The 21,501-nt window shown below is 38.1% G+C and overlaps 1 protein-coding gene across 9 annotated transcripts in view; it reads left to right on the top strand.

Moving 5' to 3' along the window:
• Positions 1 to 21,501, top strand: part of SLC9A9 (solute carrier family 9 member A9) — a 685,137-nt gene that overhangs the window by 286,326 nt on the left and 377,310 nt on the right. For all 9 annotated transcript variants that reach the window (XM_084989945.1, XM_084989943.1, XM_084989947.1 and 6 more), the window contains one exon: positions 20,013 to 20,118. In XM_084989945.1, coding sequence (XP_084846071.1) covers positions 20,013 to 20,118 — 106 coding nt within the window. The remainder of the gene's footprint in view (positions 1 to 20,012; positions 20,119 to 21,501) is intronic.

Below are 21,501 nucleotides of genomic sequence, written 5' to 3'. Positions count from 1 at the left end.
TGAGAGTTTTCCAGGAGGCACTGTTGACTAAGCATAACAAAATGTGGAAAAGTATATATATGATTCCATTTGTTTAAAACAACAGTCCCCTTCATGTATTTACATAGAGTTAACTAACTTTCATGCCTGTATTTGTATATATGTATATAAAGCAGGACTCATGGGATATAACCATAATAACTGCTTTTTTTTTGTTTTTCCCTCCCACCGCTTCTTTAAAAGTATTCAGTGGGCTACTCCTTTCCCATTTGCTGGATAAAAACTTTTGTCTTTAAGTTATGATCAGAGTTTCAATTCAGCAATGAACCTGTCCAATATCATGTAATATTGCAAGTTTTAAATTTAATTCAAGACCTTGCCCCACCTCTCCTAGCATGTTGAAGGCAGGTATGGCTGGAGTCTTCTTTCTCATGTGCCTCATCTATTGCTTGCTACATGCAGTTCTTGACTCCTACAAGGTGGAGGTAGAGATAAGATAAGGATATTTTTTATTTGATTAATGATAAGCCACAATTAGAGCAGCTGGACAGCCACATCCCATTAGATTTCTCAGGTGAGAGTCAACCAGTATTGCACTGTGTTCTCAAACTCCAGGGGTCACATCTTAAATTGTATGATGGTCTAGGCAAAGATCCTTTGCATAGGCTTGAGATGAGGTCAGACACTTCCATGCCTCCCCATTTGGGAGTGTGAGATTCACAATTCACAAGTAGCAGAAGAACTCTATTCACAAATCTTAAAACTGCTAGGCTAGAGTCTAGAGATCCTTTCACATTCTTAATGTAGGTGAGAGGTGTGAGGGAGTCATGTAACTGGTTTTTGGAATAAATACTTTAAAATTGTGCACCTCACTGCAGAAAATGTTATTTTTCTTTGTTCCTCAGTCCAAATTTCTGATTTAATATACATTACAAATGTGTGTGTATGCGATTATTATAAAGAGAATTTTCATATAAAGACACTGGTGGGGCAGATACTAGATTGTAGAGTTGGGTTACTTGGGAAGGAAAGGAAGATATGGAGAAAAAGACATGCGAAAAAGGAAAAGAAAAAAGACCATTAAAACAAAAAAAAATTAACAAAGAGTATATACACTGTGCATTTGTATATTTATGCACTTATGCATTTATGGAAGCATGTCTATGTATGCTAAAAAGAAAACTTAAAAATTTTATAGAAATGGGAAAATTGACCCAGATTTTAAATGTCCTGATATCAAATCTCTGTGAAGTGTAATGAGAAGATCTTAAAGGAAGATCTTCAAACTCAATATGATAGTATGCGTATCATGAAGTAATAAAAACAAAAATTCAGTGGGAGTTCCCACTATAGCACACTGGGTTTAAGGATCCAGCATTGCCGCAACTGTGGTGTGGATTGAAGCTGTGGCTCATATTTAATCCCTCTCCAGGGAACTTCCATATGCCATGGTGCAGCAAACAAACAAACAAAAAAATTTCAATGACTTTGCACATTACATGTAAGTCACATCTTGACTTGCTCTGGCAGCTGAAGTGTGCTAAGAATCCCAAGTGCTTGATGAAGCCCTGAGCACTGGGTGTTGGATTTCATAGGGAGACTACTGGCTCATGTTAATTGAATTTATAATATTCACTCTTGTGTTATCCTGTCTGGAGCCTAAATTAAATGCATGGGTGATAATTCATTTATCAAAATTAGAAGCCAAGAAGAATATAGACACAAAGTCAGTCTCTGCTTTGCTAATGTTGAGCCCAACCACCTTCTACTTGACAAGTGTCTGTAGCACCATGCTATTTTTATTACTGGGCATTGGGAGATCTAAGGACTAGTTCAGCTCCTGTTACTACGTCACAGGGCAAATTTGGGTGGCCTTTCTAAGTTTGTTTACTTTCCTCATACATTCTGAGAGGAATTAGATGATTGCTGAGGTCACACTTCCTGTTCTCCATTAGTGACCCTTTAACTTGAGCATACATAAAACTCAGTTGAAGAGTTTGTTAAAATGCAGATTACTGGGCTCCATCTCCAGAGATTCTGATTCAGTAAATCCATGTGGGGTCCAGAACTACAACTGTAATAAACATCCAGTTGATGCTAATGATGCCAGTCCAGAAGGCTGATGAATCTAAGAATTGATGAGTGAAATATTTGCATTTCTGAATAAACATAGTGAATCATCAAGAGTAAAGTAGGCTCAGTACTGATGTTTTTAGGCTGAGGTAAATATCAGTTTGTGCACTTGTAGGACATGTAATTTCAAGGGTGGCAAAACTTAACTTTTCAGCGTAATTATAGTAAGTATAAATTTTTCCCCATCACATGTGTTCCCTCTTCAGAGAATGTGCACTGTAAAAGTCCTAGTTCCCAGGAGACCACAGAAATGTAGAAAGTGCTGCTGGAAAAACTCTGAGATTTCCATCTCTGGAAGTAGTGACCTCCCTCCTGAGATGGCACCAGGTTGCAGTTTCCTGGCAGTCTCCATTACCCAGCTTTCCCAGCATGTGTTACTGAAAATCACAGTTAGGTGTCACTCTAATTCTGGGGCCATTTGGTGTCAAGGGGAAGTGTGAGCTAGGGCACTGGGGAATACTTACCAGCTTCTCTGTAGGTTAAAGCATTTAAGAGAGCGCCCAGGAAATTCTCCACATAAAAGGATCACAGTTAGGGATGGATGATAAACTTTCAATCCCAAGAGGAATTGCCACTAAAAATAAAATAGGTATGTGATGGGATAGGAGAGTTATGTAAAAATGAGGTCAGGATGGGGCCTTCCAGTGTATTTTGGATATTGAAAATATGTGTTCATTAAGGCAAGATAAGTGTCATAGATGAATGGAGCACCACATTTTAGTGATTTAACTTTTCTGAATCCTACTTTCCATCGCTTTAAAATAGATGCTTTAAAAACAAAACAAAGCATAGATACCTTCAAATTCTTCAGAGTTCTTGTGAGATCAACTGAAATGTTGTTATTTGTAAATTGCCAAGTGTTATTATGCAAATTTTTACTCACAATGAGTTGCGTAAGTTACTTTCTTGGCTTCTTAGATGACACTATCATAACATTCTTATTTGTTTAAAACTGAACATAAAATTGTCAGCCAGCCATTCTTCTCTTAAGTAACCATGATGAAATAATTGTTTTCTCATACTATTTCATTACTTTTCCACCTACATACAGGGTAAATCCCTAATGTAAAAAGATTAAAAAGAAACAATGATTAAAACATATTTATCTTTGTGTGAGTTCTTGACTTTTTGTAGTATCCACTGTACATTTAAATATTTAAAATTCAGAGTAGTTTCCCCCATGCTTCCAGATGCTGCCCCTGAAGTCATATCAGGCATTACAAAATGTAGCATAAATGCTTGTATGCTAGCCTCTGTTTTGGATTATATAGGTCATGGAATAATTGAGCATGGGTGCTCTAGCCTTTTATTCCCTGCTTACTCATCCCTCCTCACCCCATTCTACCCCTACCGCAAATTATAAAGCCAAGTTCACATCTGTGTTGGGTTGGTACTTCACTTCTTCTTCAAACCAATTCTGCTTATTCTCACATTAAAGGCTCCTTTTCTTTGTAATTTGACTGCCAGTCCACACCTCGAGTCCCTGACTATAGCTTATCCCATGTAATGTGTGTTGACAATCACAGTTGACAATAGCCAGCCTCTGAGTGCAAGGACACAGCATATGGCATCTCATCCTGCAGGGTGCCCAAGGGTAGGGTTTTCCCTGTAACAAACTCTCCAACTTGGCAAAATGATAATTATTGTCTCTACAGTATAATCAGATAGAAGCACCGGACAAATGAGCAGCATTGAGTTTTCATCTTTTCTACTATTTAACACTTCGAGGAAATAAGAGTCTTCCAAAATGAAAGGCATTTTTACACACTGTACTTGCAAGTCGCTATTTTCATTTAACATTTAAGTTGTGTGTGTGGGGGGGGAGCCACCTTTATCCTTTAAAGTTTCCTCAATGTAACTATTCCAGAAGCACATGAACTGTCTTACCTTTGATCGTGTTGATAATCCAAAGACCCTTTCTATTTGGGGTTACTATGGTTACGGCTGCACGGGTGATGTGCAAGCTACACTGCTGTTTTGATAAAAATAGGTATTAACTACCAGTCATAGTGCTTCTCATTTCACAGTAGTTCTTGCAGAAGAACAGCATATTTAAAAAAAAAAAGAAAGAAAGAAAAGGAGGAAAATAAAGGAAAAAAAGCCTTTCCAAAGAAGCACAAGGGAACAGCTGCATAAATAATGGTGATTGGTCATGTATATAAAAATATTTTTAATTAAATTCTTTTTAATTAAACAGGGCATTTTGCTGAATCCTTCTTTGTTATTTGCACCAAGCTTAGCTTTGAGGAAGATGGCTGATTAATACACCCAAGAACCTATAATTAAAAGCAGAACTGTTATTTTTGGAGAAAAGCCTCACCAGTAAGGGTGACTTAATTGGGCTGTCTCTCATATTTTTTCATTTGTCATTGAACTCTCTGGTTAGAATTTTGATTTTTTTAATATGAAAGAAATGATTATTAACATTGTCATAATCAGAAGAGTTTTCATTATTTAGGGTTTTTTTTTTTTCAGTCCCTTTGATTGCGCACTCTCTTCACTGTTGTTTTTCGATATCTAATTGTGGTCTTCACTCATTTCTTTTGGTTGTATTATATCTTCTTTTTACAGTCATATATATTCTTTTTCTCCTCTGGTCCTCTTTGCTTCTGTATTTCACAGCTTTAGAATACACCAAGTTTGTGATTTCTCATCACCGATATTATCAGCATTCTACATAGGAATTCAAGAGAAAACTGAATAACTTTTCATCGGAACACCAAAAAGAAAAAAAAAGATGTAATTTACAAAGCAGTTCTTTCAGCACGAGGGCTGGCTTTGAAAACAAAGACAACATTCATTTAATATCTTACTAAGCAGCATAGGAAGAGTTTGAGATGGTTTTATGCCCATGTTTTGAAAAAAGGAAAAAAAAAAGCTCACATGCAGCGTAAGGTTCATGTCCCTAAATCATTTGACTGGTCATCTGTAGAGAAACTTGGGTGATTCTATTTTACTATCTAATACTTGGTAGAGAAGTATTGTATTAGTATTGCTATGGAAAAAGGGAAGCAGTGATGGATCATTCAGGGTCTTTTCAAATGCTTTCATTGAATTCTAGGGGGAAAAAAATGACACCTCTGAGAAAGTCAGAGGATCTTAGACCAGCATCCTTCCTATTGAAGGCAGTGAGCTTCTAGAGACTGCAGACAGACCAGCCAATTTCAGCATGCAGTCTGTGCTTCAAACCTGCACATAGTGTCATTTAATAGTACTCGGCTGTGTTTTCTGTGTCTGTCCAATTCCATGTTAGCACACTGAGATAGCATCAATTGAAAAGCCTCTACATAAACTCAGGTCTATAAAACACCACTGTATAAATCCAGATTCTATTCTTGAGTAAATTTACCCAGAAATAAAAACAACAGTTTGAATTTATATTATGTTTCTCTTTCAAAGAACTCAAATAGCTTTCACATACATTATTTCAGTTACTTTTACATAGTTTTCCTGGGTAGAGAGGATCCATTTCTTAGGTGAAATAACTGAGGCGCAGAGAAATGTTGGGGTTTTCTTAAGATTTTATAGTTAGTTGATGAAATATTGACACAAAACCAGGACTTCTGTTTTCTTAGAAGAGTAGACTGTTTTTGTAAGACGCTAACATCTGTGTGATAAAAATATGTTATTGACTTCAGCTAACTTGCAGCCAACTCTAAAATCAGTAATGTCCTTATTCTACCCATCAAAGCAACTTGAGTCAATATTTAGAACCCAAAGCCACCAACTGGTAGCAAATGAAAAACTCTGTCTGAATTTTTCTACCTGGAGAGTGTGTCATTTAGTGATAACAACCATTAATTAAGTGTACACATGTATCATCTAATTTGATTATCACCACAGCCAGTCAGTTGTCTACATTCTAAGAAATTTAAGATTCTAAATACTTAAGTGGATTATTTAAGTCTATAAGGCTCATAAGTGGCAGAGATGGGAGACAAAGCATGTCCAGTATTCTTTGTCTTATACCACTGGTATTTCTCAAAATAGAACAGTGATGTGCCAATCAGGCTTAGCAAAAAATGAAACCCAATATCAAGTTATCACTTTATAATTGATTTCATTTAGCAAACATTTATTCAGCACCAGCTATGCACTAGCAATATCCGAGTGACTGGGGAAGAGGGTGAAAAGCAAAACACAGATCCTGCCCTCAAGATACTCCAGGCTAAAGGGAGATATTAATACAACAACTGGCAATAAGTTTACAAGATAAGACAGAGATAGTCAGACAGCTATATAAGCCCAGAGGAAGGGCCCCATGAACTCTAGTAGAGACAGGGCTCTGGGAAGGCTTAAAGCCTCCTTAAAGACATTATTTTGCCTGATTGAAGAAGATATGTGAGTTGGAGGAACCACAAACCACCTTTCTCTCCTATAATAGATGGCCTTCAGAGTAGTGTTTTTAAAATTCCCATCCAGGCCACAGATGATGTGACCTATCCAACATTAGCAGGATCCCCTGGGCTTAGACTCTCTTTGGGAGTGTCCTGTCTTGATAATCCCAGGGGTCAGGGTCCAATCAAGGGCACATACACTTGTTATTATGGCAGCTCTCTCCTCACTTATGCAGAAAAGAGCTACACTCATGATCATTTGTCTCTGACACTATTCTGCCCCTGTTGCTCTGCAAACCCTGCTTCCTATCCTGCACCCAGGCTCCATCAGCGTAATTAGGAAAATATACACTCCCCACAACTGGAGTCTACAGTTTGGAGTCTAATTTTGAGAGCCGTAGAATTTTAGCTTTGGAAAGACCTTAAAGACAACCTCATTTTTGGGTAGGATCTTGAGACTCAGAAAAAGAAAGTAAATGTACACTGAATAGGAATAGGTGTTCTTTCCAAATGCAGAAATTCAAGGGGTAATTTGTAGGAAAGGGGAGGAGGCAGAGAAGAGTTTTCATCACTCCTCTGCTTGATAATATCTATTTATCTCTTTTGAAGGCATTTTTGAGTGTCAAAGGGGAGACACAGAAGTGGAAAGTGTCATTTCACGTAATAATGGACAAACCCTCTGATGGTTTTAATGACAATAATTGCATTAATAGTTATCACCATTAATTGAATGACAATATGCTGGACACTTCACATAAATTATTCTACTTAATCATTCTCCAGAAACCTACATGAAGATGAATATTTTTTTTGCCCTTTTGCCAGTGAAGCTTACTGAAAGCTTAGTGAGGTTAAGTAACTGGCTCAAGATCACCAAGTTTATTTGCATTGCAGCTGGGATCTGAACACAGGCTGTTTTGACATCAGAGTCAAGTTCCCAACCATTATCATTACTTCAGGGCAGAGTTGTGAATAGCAAGGTCTTGGCACAAAGGCCTTGCTTCAGAAATCAGAGGCCCAGTTATAGAAAGTCAGATCCATAGAACAGAATTAGAGAAGATAATGGATGACAACCAACTATATAAATGCCTCAGGATATTGAAAGTGGATAAAGCAGGACTCCAGGTGTTCTGAGGATGGGATTTCAAGAGCACGCTGAAAAACAATTTGAAACAATTCAGCAGCTCTGTGGACAGCTGGGAAACAGCTGTGGCTGACAGACCTCTCTGGCTAGCTGCTTTGGGGAACAGAATGACTCTCTTTAAATGAAAGCAGTTCTTTCTCAGCAGTGCTCAAAGACAGACCTGCAGGACAGAAGTTCTGAAAGTCAATGTCCAGCCCACGTTTTCCATTTATGTGTTAAAGAAGACACTGCATATTGTGGTCAATTGGATTTGGAAATTTCTTAGAGAGTGTTTTCTTGGACAGGAGGCTGTCTTGCTCCCTTTAGGGCTCAGCTTGCCTGACTGAGGTCAAAACTATGGGCAGGGAGGCAACTAGTGAGTCATACTGAGGGTGGCACTTACTCTGGAAGTCATATATAAGTGCAGAGTCGGCACTTGCACAACCTGAAAGTGGGCATCTTCTAAAGGGTGAGATGTCTAGGGAGCCAGGAGAGCAAGTAACAGCCCAGGTTGAGTCACCTTGCTCTACAAAGCCTCTCAGAGGTCCCTGGGATTAGGATTCCTTGAAAAGTGTTTTCCCTTCTTCTAGAATGCAGTTGGGAAAAGACAGGGACTGACCCTTGACCTGAGAACTACAAGTAAAAAAATATTATGTTGTTCAAGGTATTATTTTGAACTAAAATGGAGATAGCTTTTATAACAAGTGCTGTCAGGTCAGTGAGTAGGCAAAGAAGTCACTGATCACAATGGGAGAACACAAGAGAGTCAGGAGCTGGTCTGATCATCAAGGAGTTAGCCACACTGCACATGACCTTCAAGTTTCATTCATTCATTCACTCATTCAGCCAACAGGATTAATGGCCTGCTGCTTGCCAGAAACTATCAAAGACATCATTTGAATACATAAATGAACAACCAGTACCAGTGATGATCAACTTTTTATCCAAGAGGACCAACTCAAAAGTTAAAATGCTTGCAGGTCGTTTCTTGGGAATTTTTTTTAATAATACTGCTTTCACATAACAAAAAGCATTTATTTGCAACTGAACTTCTGCATTCTTATATTATTTTCCAGTCCAGAGGGGATTACTGTAGAAGGCTAAAATTTCAGATATGACAAAGCTAGTTCATACTGCAGTATCTGATACAATAATAGCACCTCTAGAACTGACTTCTTTTTTCTTTCCTTGGTTCACCTTGTAAACTACTGAACTGCAAAGTGTGGCTTGTCTCTTGATATTATAGCCTATAATGCCAGAGATTTTTTTTTCCCATTGTAAATAAGATGAATCACATTTTTTTAACACAAAAAGTTTCTGGGTAGGTGATGATGTCATTCCTTGCTATTGGTAATTGAAGAGCAAAAGCAGCAGACTGAAAAAGTCTGGTAGGGGATAGGGAAGTTCTAGCACATCCATGCCCAGTGCCAGGGACACAGTGATGCTTAGTAAGTATTTGTTCCGGTAGTAGAACACCAGGTGGAGCTGCCTTGGCAATGGCTAGATATGGGAGTCTTGCTGAGGGAGAGGAAGAAATGAGCTGGAGGCTGAGATCACTGAGTGTGGATAAGATGTTTCAGGGGGAGTTGGTAGAGTGAGAAAGAACTGAGGAAGAGTTCCTGGCAAGCCTCTGTATCAAAGGGGTGGGTTTACAAAAGGGAAAGAGGAAGAGAGGCTAGAGGTGTTGAAGGGAAACTAAGAGATGCTAGTCTCACCAACACAAAGGAGGAGAGCACTTGGAGAGTAAGAAGGGTCCGCAGTGTTATGGCACAAGAGGACTCGACAGTCTGGAAGCCCAGGATGGGAGTTCTGAGAAGGGAGGAGGAGAGACTGCCACATATGGCATCCTGGGCCATGGGAAGAGACTCTGCGTTCTATGTTTTATCTCTTTATTAAGTTCTGGCGATTTTTAAAATGGCTTTTTGTCCTCTTTTATTCTAAAAATAGGGTACACTTATTGTAAAAAATTTACAATGTACAAAAAAATTTCAAAGAAGAAAAATAAAAATGGCCATGGCTTGCTTTTATCATGAGAGCTGCTTTATGACTTTTGGCTTGTTCTCCTTAGACTTGGCTTGCCTCTGTCATTCCTACTTTCAGCACCAATTCTTAGTAGTGATTGTGTTCAACAGCATAGAGCAGATAAAATAAACACTGGAGAATAAAGTGATTTGATGAGCTTTAAAATAATGTATTCTGAGTGATCTGTTGTGTGTGATGATTGCATCAAGGGTGGCCCACATGGATAATTAATCAGAACAGAGGATCCCATAGACACAAAGATTTGCAAAGCCTTCTCATGAGTCCAGATTTTTCCTTGATGAGCATGAACTAAAAAATGGATCTGTCGAAGTAACTTCTACCTGTGGTAGGATAGAGGTAGGGAGAGATGAAGGGCCATTCTAGCCTTATCCTCACTCAGTGACTCATATATTGAAACATCAAATGCCTGGGAGTTTTGCTTGCCCACCAGTTTGATAGTTCCTTTAGTGAGATGGGAGTAGAGTGTATTCATTTGCTAGGGCTGCTGTAACAAATTACAAGAAATGTTGCAGCTTAAGACAACATGAATTTATTATTTTACAGTTCTATAGGTAAGTAGGCCAGTTATTTCAACTGGGTTCTGTACTCCAGATCTCACAAGGACAAAATCAAGGTGTTGACAAGCTGGGCTCTTGTTGGGAAGCTCTGGGAAAAATCTGCTCCCAGGCTCATTCTGTTTGTTGTCAGAATCCACTTCCTTACAGTTATAGGACTGAGGTCCCTGTTTCCTTGCTCATTGAAAGCTGGAAATACCTTAGCTTCTAGAAGTCTCTCTCTAGCCTTGCAAATGAGCTCCTACATCTCAGAGTTAGTAGTCTTCCTGACTTCCCTTTTTTTAGTCTCTCTTTGTCTTTTTAGCTGGATCTCTGACTCCAGGAAAAGAAATTTCTCTACTTTTAAGTGTGATTAGGTTGGACCCAACCAAATAATCCAACATAATCTTCCAATTTTAAGAGAACCTTAACTACATCTGCAAGTCGTAAGGTTACATATGTACAGGTTCCAGAAGTAAATTCATGGACATCTTTGGGGGGGGGATGGTGGGGGAGCATTATTCAGCCTACCACACAGAGTGATGACAGAAATGATTGGATTTATGATATGATAGTTCTCCTCCCATTCCCCCCCTCCCAGTGTAGACTCTTCTCGATATTACTCTAGTTCACCCTTAGCAGCTTTGCTAATCAAAAGCAGGAATATGCACTCTTTACTTTGAAACCTTTCTGTAATGTCCCTCAGGGTCTTGATCCACAGGTTTAAGACATCTGCTTATTTCATACCTTTTTTGTAGCAAGAGAATTTAGCTGTGGAACCCATTTATATTATGTGTTCCACAAACATAACTAACACTGGCATCTCTATTCTTACAATTGTTGCATTTGGTGGGTCACAGTGATATTTTTACCTTCCATTGCTGACCCATCCAAAATTTGTCTGTTTTATGGCTCCACGGAGCTCTTCTGTGAATTCGTTACATGATTTGTAGGCAAACCCTTGCCTACCATGTTCATTTTTAAAGTGGCAAAACGCTTAAGTCATAATCCTGATTGGAGAATGCTTGTACGACAGGGTGAGTCATCTTCACTCAGATATTGAACATGCTGCAAAGATTCCCCATTAAACTACAACATGGCTCATTAAACCCCATTGGTGAGAAAATTGGGACTTTGTTAAATGTTTATGTTCTGTGCTAATGTTAAATTTAGAATATTTCTGTTGTAGATACCTTGGGGAAATTTTTTAAAACTCTAGCTAAAGTGCCAACAGATTCCAGCCCATAAATTCCCAAATATGGGGTCTGGAAAACATCTCCCCTCAACTGCCATATTTATTTTCAGGCTTCTCCCTTTCTAATCTTTTTTTTTTTTTAATTTTTTGTCTTTTTTTTTTTTTTTTTTTAAGGGCTGCACCCACAGCATATGGAGGTTCTCAGGCTATGGGTCCAATTAGAGCTGTAGCTGCTAGCCACAGCCACAGCCACAGCAAAACCAGATCTGAGCCTCATCTGCAAGCTACACCACCCTCATGGCAATGCCAGATCCTTAACCCAATGAGCGAGGCCAGGGATCGAACATGCGTCCTCATGGATGATAGTCAGATTTGTTTCCACTGAGCCACGATAAGAACTCCATTTTTTTTTAAAGTTTTTAAAAGGCAAAACAAGTTGGATAATTTAAATCAAATCTTAAATCATAGAAAAAATCAAATTTTTAATAATCACTGTGAATATTATTTTCAGTTTAAAAACAATAATTGTAGGAAAATCTGCTGTGTCTTATTTGGAAATTGTGCTTTAAGGACACATACAGATTAAAAGTAAAAAGGGAAATAACAATAAAAAAAAGAAACAATATGCCAAACAATACTAATAAAAATTTTAAAAAACAAGACAAGATAAACATTAAGGCAAAAAGTACAAAGAATATAGTTACTACAGAATGTAGAAGAGTTTGATCAAAAAGAGAGAAGAATTACTAATTATAAAGCAATTAGAGCAGTGCCCAGCAAATACTTATGCATAAATAATATTTTAGTAAATAAATATTTCATTCACTTCTATTTTTTATTACCTCCTTTTTGTATACTTTTGGAATTATTATTATCCTCTTTTTAAATATTTAGGCTATGCTTCTCTTCTATTTTCTCTTCTATTATGATGATCAGATGCTATACATATTCCACAAATTACCACTTTTGCTACATTCTGTAAACCTTGCTATATGGTGGTATTATTATTATCATTATTATTATTTAGTTCTAGGTGGTTTTGAACTATCCACTATGATCTTTTATATTATCTCTAAGTTATTCAGAAGTACTTTTTTTTTCATATACAGCAATTCCTTATTTATCTTCTGGTTATTAATCTGTAAACTTTCAGTCAATAACAGTTTGTTCATCTTTAGTATGTAATCAGTTTTTGGAAATATGCCATATGTGTCTGGGAAAAAATGTATTTTTAAGTTGTCCAATGCATATTTTCATTAAATTGTGTTCACATCTTCTATGTCTTTGGTGATCATTTGTCAATGATTGAGAAAGCTGCTTAGAAGTTAATTACTATGGTTTTAAAAGCTTTACATTTCTCTTTGCAATTCTGTATGTTTGTTTTATACATTGTAAGGCTAATTGTTAGGTATATAAATATCTAGAACATAACATCTTTTTTTAAAAATTAATTAATTAATTTACCTTTTTGTCTTTTCCAGGGCTGCACCTGAGGCACATGGAGTTCTCAGTCTAGGGTTCTAATCAGAGCCATAGCTGCCAGCCTACACCACAGGCACAGCAGCGTGGGATGGAACATAACATCTTTTTGATCCCTTTCTAATCTTTATACATTTTTTCCCCCACTGTACAGCATGGGGATCAAGTTATTCTTACATGTATACATTTTTCCCCCACCCATTGTTCTGTTGCAATATGAGTATCTAGACATAGTTCTCAATGCTGCTAATCTTTATACATCTTATTTCTTTTTCTTTTCCTTTCTTTTTGCTGTTCTCATGGTGTGCAGAAGTTCCTGGGCCAGAGATCAAACCCGTGCCACAGCAGTGACCTAAGCCACTGCAGTGACAGCACTGGATCTTTAGCCCACTGTGCCTTATTTTTCTTTTCTTAATGCTAGACCTCATGATCTTCTGATTACCTTTTTATATTCTCAGTTACTGCTAAGGACTGTACTTCTGGTTTTAAGGCAGAAGAGGAAGTAGATTATTCTGGAACACCATTCAGCCATGTTTGAAGTCAAGGAAAAAGATGTGTAATTGTCAAGTGTTTTTATTCTGTAACCATATAATTGAAGAAATAATTTCTGCCACCAATCACTTACATTCCAAAAAGGATTTAAACAGACAGAAATTCTAATGACAGAAATATGATTCCAGAAATGTGCTGGTTGAATTAATGCGAAAAGAATAATTTTACTCACATAAGAGTTATTAGAAATCCTCTACATGTGTGCCAACAGAATCAGCTGGTTATTGTGTGGCAAAAGATATTAAGATATAGGGAGGCTTTCTCAACAGGAATCCAACAAGGGAATTAAGTTCTACAGAAAATGATTTAAGGAACTATTTTCTCATCTGTCTCAAAGATGAGGCTTATCTACTATCATTCTGGCTGCCTAGGATGTAAATTAATTCACAAATTTTGAATAAATTAATATACATTTGTTGTAAAGGCATACAACAAATGCCTTGGGGCAATGGTTTTCAAGCTTTTTGGTGTCATAGTCCCTTTATAATTATTCCAAATTTGGAAAGACCTTAAGGAGTTTTTTGTTTATGAGTGTTATATTTATCAATACTTACCATGTTAGAACTTAACTTTTTAACATGTTTTCATTGAGCTATTTAAAATAATAATCATAAACCATTCACATATTAAATGACACATTTTTACAAAAAACAAATTTATTTCCAAAACAAAAAAAAAATTATCGAGAAGAGTGACATCTTTGCAAATGTTCTTAATCTGTGGTATAGTAGAAGACAGCTGATTCTCACATCTGCTTCTGTGTTCAAGTGCTCTAGCACATACCATATAGCCTCTGGAAAATTCCACTGTGCACAGATGAAATCATAAGAATGAAAAATGCAAGTAACATTGTCATATCTTTCTGAAAATGATTTTGACTTTGGGCATCTCCCTGGAGAGGTCTCAGGAACTCCCAGGGGCTCTTGGACCATGCTTTGAAACCATTGCCATGGGGCACTAGGTGTTGTTTCTCCCAAGGACCCTGGTGAAGAGGGCTGCAATAGTGTGCTTGCATATAGCATTTTCTCCACTACTAACTCTGTACCAAAATGACACCTAATCCTGATGGCCAAAATAAAATTGCAATGTTTAGGGCTAAATCATTCATGATGGTTTATATAACTTATAATTTAGAATGCCGCAACAAAGTAATATCCAGTGGTTACCTTTCTAGATCTGGCATTGTTTTCTTTGACCTATTTCAGAAGGGTTAATTTTTCTAGTTGTATTTCTAGGATATGATTGGCAAAGCTTGACTGGCAAAACCAATACACGTACTGCTTCTGCTGCCAAGTCTTCACTGAGAAGGTATAGGCTCAAAATAATTCAAGTATTCCAGCTTGTACTAGGATACCACAACTATTTTGGAAGGTTTTCCTTGAAATCTCACTCTGCACAATATTTCAGAGAAGTAGAGCAAGTTGCTGGAGAGTTTCTTATACAGGAATTACTAGAAGAAAAAAAAATCCCAATTTTTCCCCAATAATCATTCTTAGAAATGGAAAAATGCTATCTTGTTTATGAGAATCCCCGAGTTCTCCAACTGTCAGACCTGACACGATTCAGCTTCACAAGCCAGGGACATTTTTGATTCTCCCTGTGTCAGGGACAAGTGTCATACATACTGATTTGCACAGAAAACCACAGAGAGCATTCTCCAGGGAGAGCCAGCATTTTGACAAGACTGAGTGGCAACTTAGAGCAACAGGAGTAGGAACTATTGTGTGGTGTTGTCCATAGACCTAGGCAGATCTTGTGCCAGGTTACTGAGAGCTACTGCATTAAAATATCATTTGAAATTTAAATTCATTGTAAAACACCAAGAATATATGAGTCAGAGAGCTTCTAACGGAGATTCTAGTGAAGGGACTGTCACTAAATCACCCTGAAGAGTTAGCTGTGACTGAAAGACTGAAAGAGCATTAGGAAAATGGTGAGTTTAACAGCTAGCAGTAAAAAAAAAAAAAAAGGCAAAGCATTATTTAGGAGTCAACACATTGAGATACTGATGGGATCAGGCAGTTATCTGAATTTTTATCTCCAGGTATGGTTTTTACATCTGAAATGAGAAAATATTAGTTTTTGATGCTATAATGAGGTTCCTTTCTTTTTCCTCTGTCTTCACCTTCTCTTTCTGCTTATTCTGCCCAACCTGTAAATAGTAGAAATCAAGGGGAAAGCCTCACTTGGTTCTAAACTCCATAGGTTTCCCTCTATCACTAGCTTCTCAGAAGTGCTATCCACACCACTGCCTCATTCATTCCCCCCACAACTCCTTGCTGTTTGACTGCTGCAACTATTTTTTTCAGATATCTCCAGTGATTCAATGGCATTTCTTAGCCATCCATCACTTTACCTGGGGGTAGTTGTGTGTGTGTGTGTGTGTGTGTGTGTGTGTGTGTGTGTGTGTATTTGAGCATAAGGTTATATGCACTTATATTCCTTACTACCATTTTGGGAGACAAATTGGATTTTTCTCCAGCTAAAAAGTCAGATTGGAAGGGGGTGTGTGGGGAAGCAACCCCAAGCCCCAGGCGGAGCATTAGAATCTGCCACTAAGCAATGAGTATAGCTAAAATATGACAAAGTCAAAAATGACTAATTCCCCTGATAAAATCATAGGCTTAAGAAATTGGTTTGGGGAGTTTCCACTGTAGCTCAGTGGAAACAAATCTGACTAGTATCCTGAGAATGCAGGTTTGATCGCTGGCCTCACTCAGTGGGTTAAGGATCCAGCGTTGCTGTGAGCTGTGGTTGCAGACGCAGTTCCTATCTGGCTTTGCTGTGACTGTGGTGTAGACCAGCAGCTGTAGCTCCAAATAGACCCTATCCCTGGGAACCTCCATGTGCCGTGGGTATGGCCCTAAAAAGAAAAGAAAGAAATTGGTTTGTGTCTTCTCCCCTTCCTATCTACACGAGGTCTGGAATGTTCTCTTCATACTGTCTAACTAGACATTGCTTTTCAGCCCAGCCTCCAGCGTGGGTTTTCCTTAAAACCCAGCAAGGTGCAAGCAGAGACGTGTGAGCATGTCCACAGCTGTTCTAAGAAATTCTCTGCTGGGAGAGTGCCACAGAGAGTCTTGGACATTGTATGTGAGATTGAGCCCTGCCAGCAAGCTAATTAAATGAGGGTTTTTTTTAAGCTCTAAGCTTAGCAGTGAGTGGGTGGCTAATTTCCTGACTCACCTATTCAAGTCATTTGTGGTCCCAGCAAATACTCCCTCTTGTAGGACACACTGCCTGGCTTTATTTGGAAGCTGTTCCATTTCTTCACAGGGTAGATAGGAATGCACAAAGTAATAGCTTTCTCTTTTGTGTGGGATAACGTTTATGAAGTAGAGTTCAGTTCTTTGTGCAAAAGGAATTATGGGAATGTCAGAGCAGTTTGGAACAGCACTGGATATTCAATTAAAAGTCTTTCCCTCCAGAGGCTCAAAGCTCGCACTGGAAAGACACAGAGTCCATCCCAGCACAGGGTGAACTTAGCAACTGGGGAAGTGGGGAGAGAAGCCCAGAGACTTACCTCCCTATTCATGGCCTAGGAAACCTGTCTGGGATTACAGACAAGCTGCAAGTCATCTTCAAATCTTGGAAATGCAAATAAACATCTGCAGAGACTAAAGTCAATATGCAATAGAGCTTCCATGGTAGAATTTTCTAATTTAAGAATAACTTTACTTTTATTACACAAGACCCTAGCAAAAGAAAAATGTTGTTAGTTGAAACCCCCAATTGAAGCCTCTTTGTTTTGATTAGATGCAGGGTCTTGACTCTATTCAAGCAAGAACAAGAGGTTACTGAGCAGAGGTAATTATTGGCCTCCTCCCACTACCACCTGCAAGGGCTGTGGATGGTGGCAAATGTAAACAGCTACACACAGGTAGAGAATACATCTCTGCCATTCCACCTATCATGATTAAGGATCTGTTTAGTTAAAATAATGAAATTGACTCTATGCCTAGCAAAATGGGACATGGCTAAATGTCATGCCAATTCATGACTTTTGTATCTGTTGTCTCTTTACCCCAAAGCTAGTTGAGTTCAATACTCCTTTCCCTAGGATAATTTTTAGTAAGTAAAAAAAAAATAAATTTAGTAAGTAAAAATCTATTCATGACGGATATAGTCTTCAGCCTATTTGTTCATGCTTGAGGTCAGGTTTGGCAAATATACCACATATGTATTTCATGCTTCTTTTTCTCCACTTCCACCTTAGTGTGTTCTTCAAGGATCTTTCATGATCTCTCTTCTCTTTCTATGTACTTTTCCCAGGCAATCTAAGCCACTCTTGGGGCTTTATGTTCCTCTACATGCTTCTAACCAATAAATTCTTTCTTCTGCTTTAACTCTATATGGTTTCAGCCTTTTGCTTCCAGTTTTCTTATTAAACTTTTCACTTGAAATTCCACCTGGCTCCTTAAGTCGACATGTCAAAAAACAAACTTAACAAAATTCCCCCATCTGCAAACTAATTTCTCTTATGCAGCGCATCTACCAACTGCCCAAAATTAAAACCCAGGTCATTTTTTGCTGTCTCTCAAGCACCAAGGCCCAACAATTTTCCGTCCCAAATATCTTGTGGGTATTATCACCTCTGCTCTATCCTCACTGCCATTATCTTTTATTCATTCACTCACTAAAGGCTTACCAAATTCTAGTGCCATGCTAAGGGCGAGTGACACACAAGGAAGATGAAAACCAGCAAATAAGTACAAAGCACTGTGGTCACTGACCTATCAGAACACAAGGTAGTGGATGTTTAGAGCAGAGCAGGATATACAAGAGTCTAGGAGCCTAAGTCTAGGACTTTTCCTGTCGTGGGACAACTCATCTCTTGCCAAAACATTTGGGGAAGGCTCCAGCCACATGTCCATTCCACCCTCTGCCCTGCTGCTTGCACTTTATTTCCAGAGTTTAAATCAGACTGCATCACTGTCTGACTAAAACCCTTCTATTATAGCAGGACAAGTGCCAAACTTCTTTTTTTACGTACAACTGAATCACTTTACTGTACACCTGAAATTAACACAACCTGTGTTTATACAAAACCCTAAACAGAAATGTTTATAGCAGCATTATTCATCATAGCCAAAATGTGAAAAGTACCCAAATGCACATCAATTGACGAATGGATAAACTAACTGTAGTATACCCATATAATGGAATATCATCCAATCACAAAAAGGATTGAAGTATTGATATATGCTACAACATGAATGAATCTTGAAATCATTACGCTAAGTGAAGAAGTCATACACAGAAGGTCATATAATGTATGATTTAATTTATATTAAACATTCAAATATGCAAATTCATAGAGACAGAAAGTAGATTAGTGTTTGCCAGGGGCTGGGAGGAGGTAGAAATGGGGAGTGACTGCTTGATGGGTACAAGGTTTCTTTTTGGGTTCTGGAAAATGTTCTGGAAATAGATAGTGGTGATAGTTGCATAACTTTGTAAATATACAAACTTTTTGACCCTACTTCCAAAACATTCCAACTTGGCTTTTTCTCCCCCCAGCACTCTTTACAACAGTTACTAAACTCTCAGTTCATGAAATAGGAAAGGAAAGAACAGAAATGAAAATGCCCACTCTGCCTCAAAAATTTACCATGAGTATCATTTTCAACCTCCCTCTTTTCCCCTTTGGCAATCAACTCAATGGATCATTATCCTAATGACTGCTGTTCACACTTTGCATGACTGTTTCAAATATCAAGATACTGAATAGTTTTGATGAACACAGTTCATCAGTGTGTGATTATTTACTGCCCTGATGCACTCCCAGAGGCTTCATACAAGTATGTGGCATATAGTAACCATGCAGCAGACTGCCAAAAATGAATCCTTAGGAATACTGAGTCCATCTTTATACATGACTGTGACTTTAAAAGAATGTGAGCCAGGTGCCAACCACCTCTCCTTTCACAGGAGTAAGCCACTGCAATGGCATTCGTTTATTCATTCATTCACTTAGTCATTCACACATCAAACACTTATTGAGCATTTGCCAAGCGCTCACAGTCTCTTCTGGGATTTGATCTAAATTCTGTAATCAAAAAGAAGTGAGCCAGGTCTCTGCTAAGGGATCAGAGGGTTGGGGGTGGGGGGAGCATTTAAAAGGGTTTTAAAAATTAAATAAAGTGGTTTTTTTTGTAGCAAGAAGCTTGTGTGTGTGTGTGTGTGTGTGTGTGTGTGTGTGTTTGCATATTTAAGGAAGGAGGGGCATAGTAGGACTTAGATGGGAAAGAAATAGCTGCCCTGGTAAAGTGAACCAAACTGCAAAGGTAATTTAAAAAATGATATTATGTGCTTGAGAAATTATGACAAATTCAGTGTGGCTTGAGGGAGACAGCAAAGTGTGAGCAGGGGATACATACAAAGATGCTTGAAGGTAAATGGTTTGTGGATTATGGAAGACTTGTAGCAAGGAGCTCAAACTTTCTGGGGAGCCCAGAGAAATCTCTAAACAGGGGAGTGATCAATCAGATTGTTTTGATTAAAGGCTTTATGTGTGTATAGTGATAGATTTGAGAAGATGAGCAGTTAATGAGTGCTTTATAGAGATGACCACAACCAAGGACAAGTCCATAGCTATGTCCCAGCTAACTCTGCATATTTGTGTTTTTCTTCCCTAGTGACAGTGTTGGCCATCTTCCATGAACTGCATGTTGACCCCGACCTATACACACTCTTGTTTGGGGAGAGTGTGTTGAATGACGCAGTTGCCATAGTCCTCACATAGTAAGTACCAGAGCTTTACCTGTGCTTCTTGACCATGAGAAATATGCTTCTACTTGGTGATAATTCCTAATGGCTTTAATAGTATCTTTTCTCTATGTCATGGACATATAGGCAGTTTCTAGCTTTTAAGGAACTATTGCTACAGAAAATCTCCAATAATGGGTACAATTCATTAGGCACCTAATTTCTAATACTATTAATAAGTTTTGCGTTTCTAGCCTATTACAAGATACCATGCAGAGGGTAACTTTTTTTTTTCTTGGTGCGTATATTTAGCTGATTCACTTAGGGTTCCTAAAAGCATGTAAATAAGCTTTCTGCATTTCAAATCAATATTATTTAGATTTTTTTCCCTTAAGTTATTTTCCAGATAATAGACTCAGAAACCATTGTTTTTATAAGTTTGGCAAATTGGAGTTAGAAATTGCATCAGAATATCCTTTATCAGTGCAAATGTAATGTGTTATAGGGAACACCCACATTTTAAAATCATCACGTGACAAGTAAAACTGATGGAGCTTCAGCTGAGAGCTAATGTAATGTTCCCTTCATCCTGGAAGAATTTTGTTTTTGAGATGAGAACCAGTGCTCTTTCTTCACCTACCCTTTAGACACTTACTGTTTATATTTAATAAATGCCACTTTGGTGGCTTTCACTGTGTCAGAGGTCTCTTCTTTGCTTTAGATTAAGACCAACATTTTGGGCAACTGTCACATACCCCCAAGGAAGGTAACTCTACCATAATTAAATGTGACAACAAGATTCAATCCAGGGTGTTAATTACTTCAAATCCATTTGAAAATGTATTGTGAAGTACAAAAGGATTTTTAAAAGTCAGAACTCACAGAGGGGAGTAGGAAACAACAGAACACCACTATTCTTCTGTTCTGCCAGCTGACATTTCTTAAGGCTGCTACCCCAGAGTTACCACTGAATTCAGCAACTTTCAAGAAAGAGTCTCTGAATAAATTTATATTTCAGCTGGCTACTGAGAAGGGCCTTTCCTGCGTTAAAGGAAAATATCAGTGAGTGCAAAATAAGAGCAAAAGCCATAGCAGATTCACAAATGCTAAAGGATGCTTTTAAAGAAACATCAAGAACAATTAACTGGAACATCAGGAATCTCTGTCCAAGAAATACTAGTATTAAAGGAACATTTGGAGTAAAAATTTTTAGAAATCTGCTGAGTCCCCCATTTTCACTTCCTGAGCTGCCAAGTTTTAAAAAGCCAGGCAAAGCAAAACCACTAAAGCACAAACGAGCTTGGGGAAAAATCATGCAGCTACAACCAAGGAAAGGTTTGGCCTTTCCACTTCAGTACCACCACTCACAGTAGTTTTGCCTTAAAAATGCAGACTCCAAGGATGCATGTTGATGATGTT

This window comes from Sus scrofa, chromosome 13 (genome assembly GCF_054392235.1).
Source record: "Sus scrofa isolate SSC_HxYL_T2T_F1_AM1 chromosome 13, Sscrofa_HxYL_maternal_Yorkshire_Landrace_v2.0, whole genome shotgun sequence".
NCBI classification, from domain to species: domain Eukaryota; kingdom Metazoa; phylum Chordata; class Mammalia; order Artiodactyla; family Suidae; genus Sus; species Sus scrofa.
Note: the sequence above shows the minus strand (reverse complement) of the source record. Positions and strands in the feature narration are given on the sequence as shown.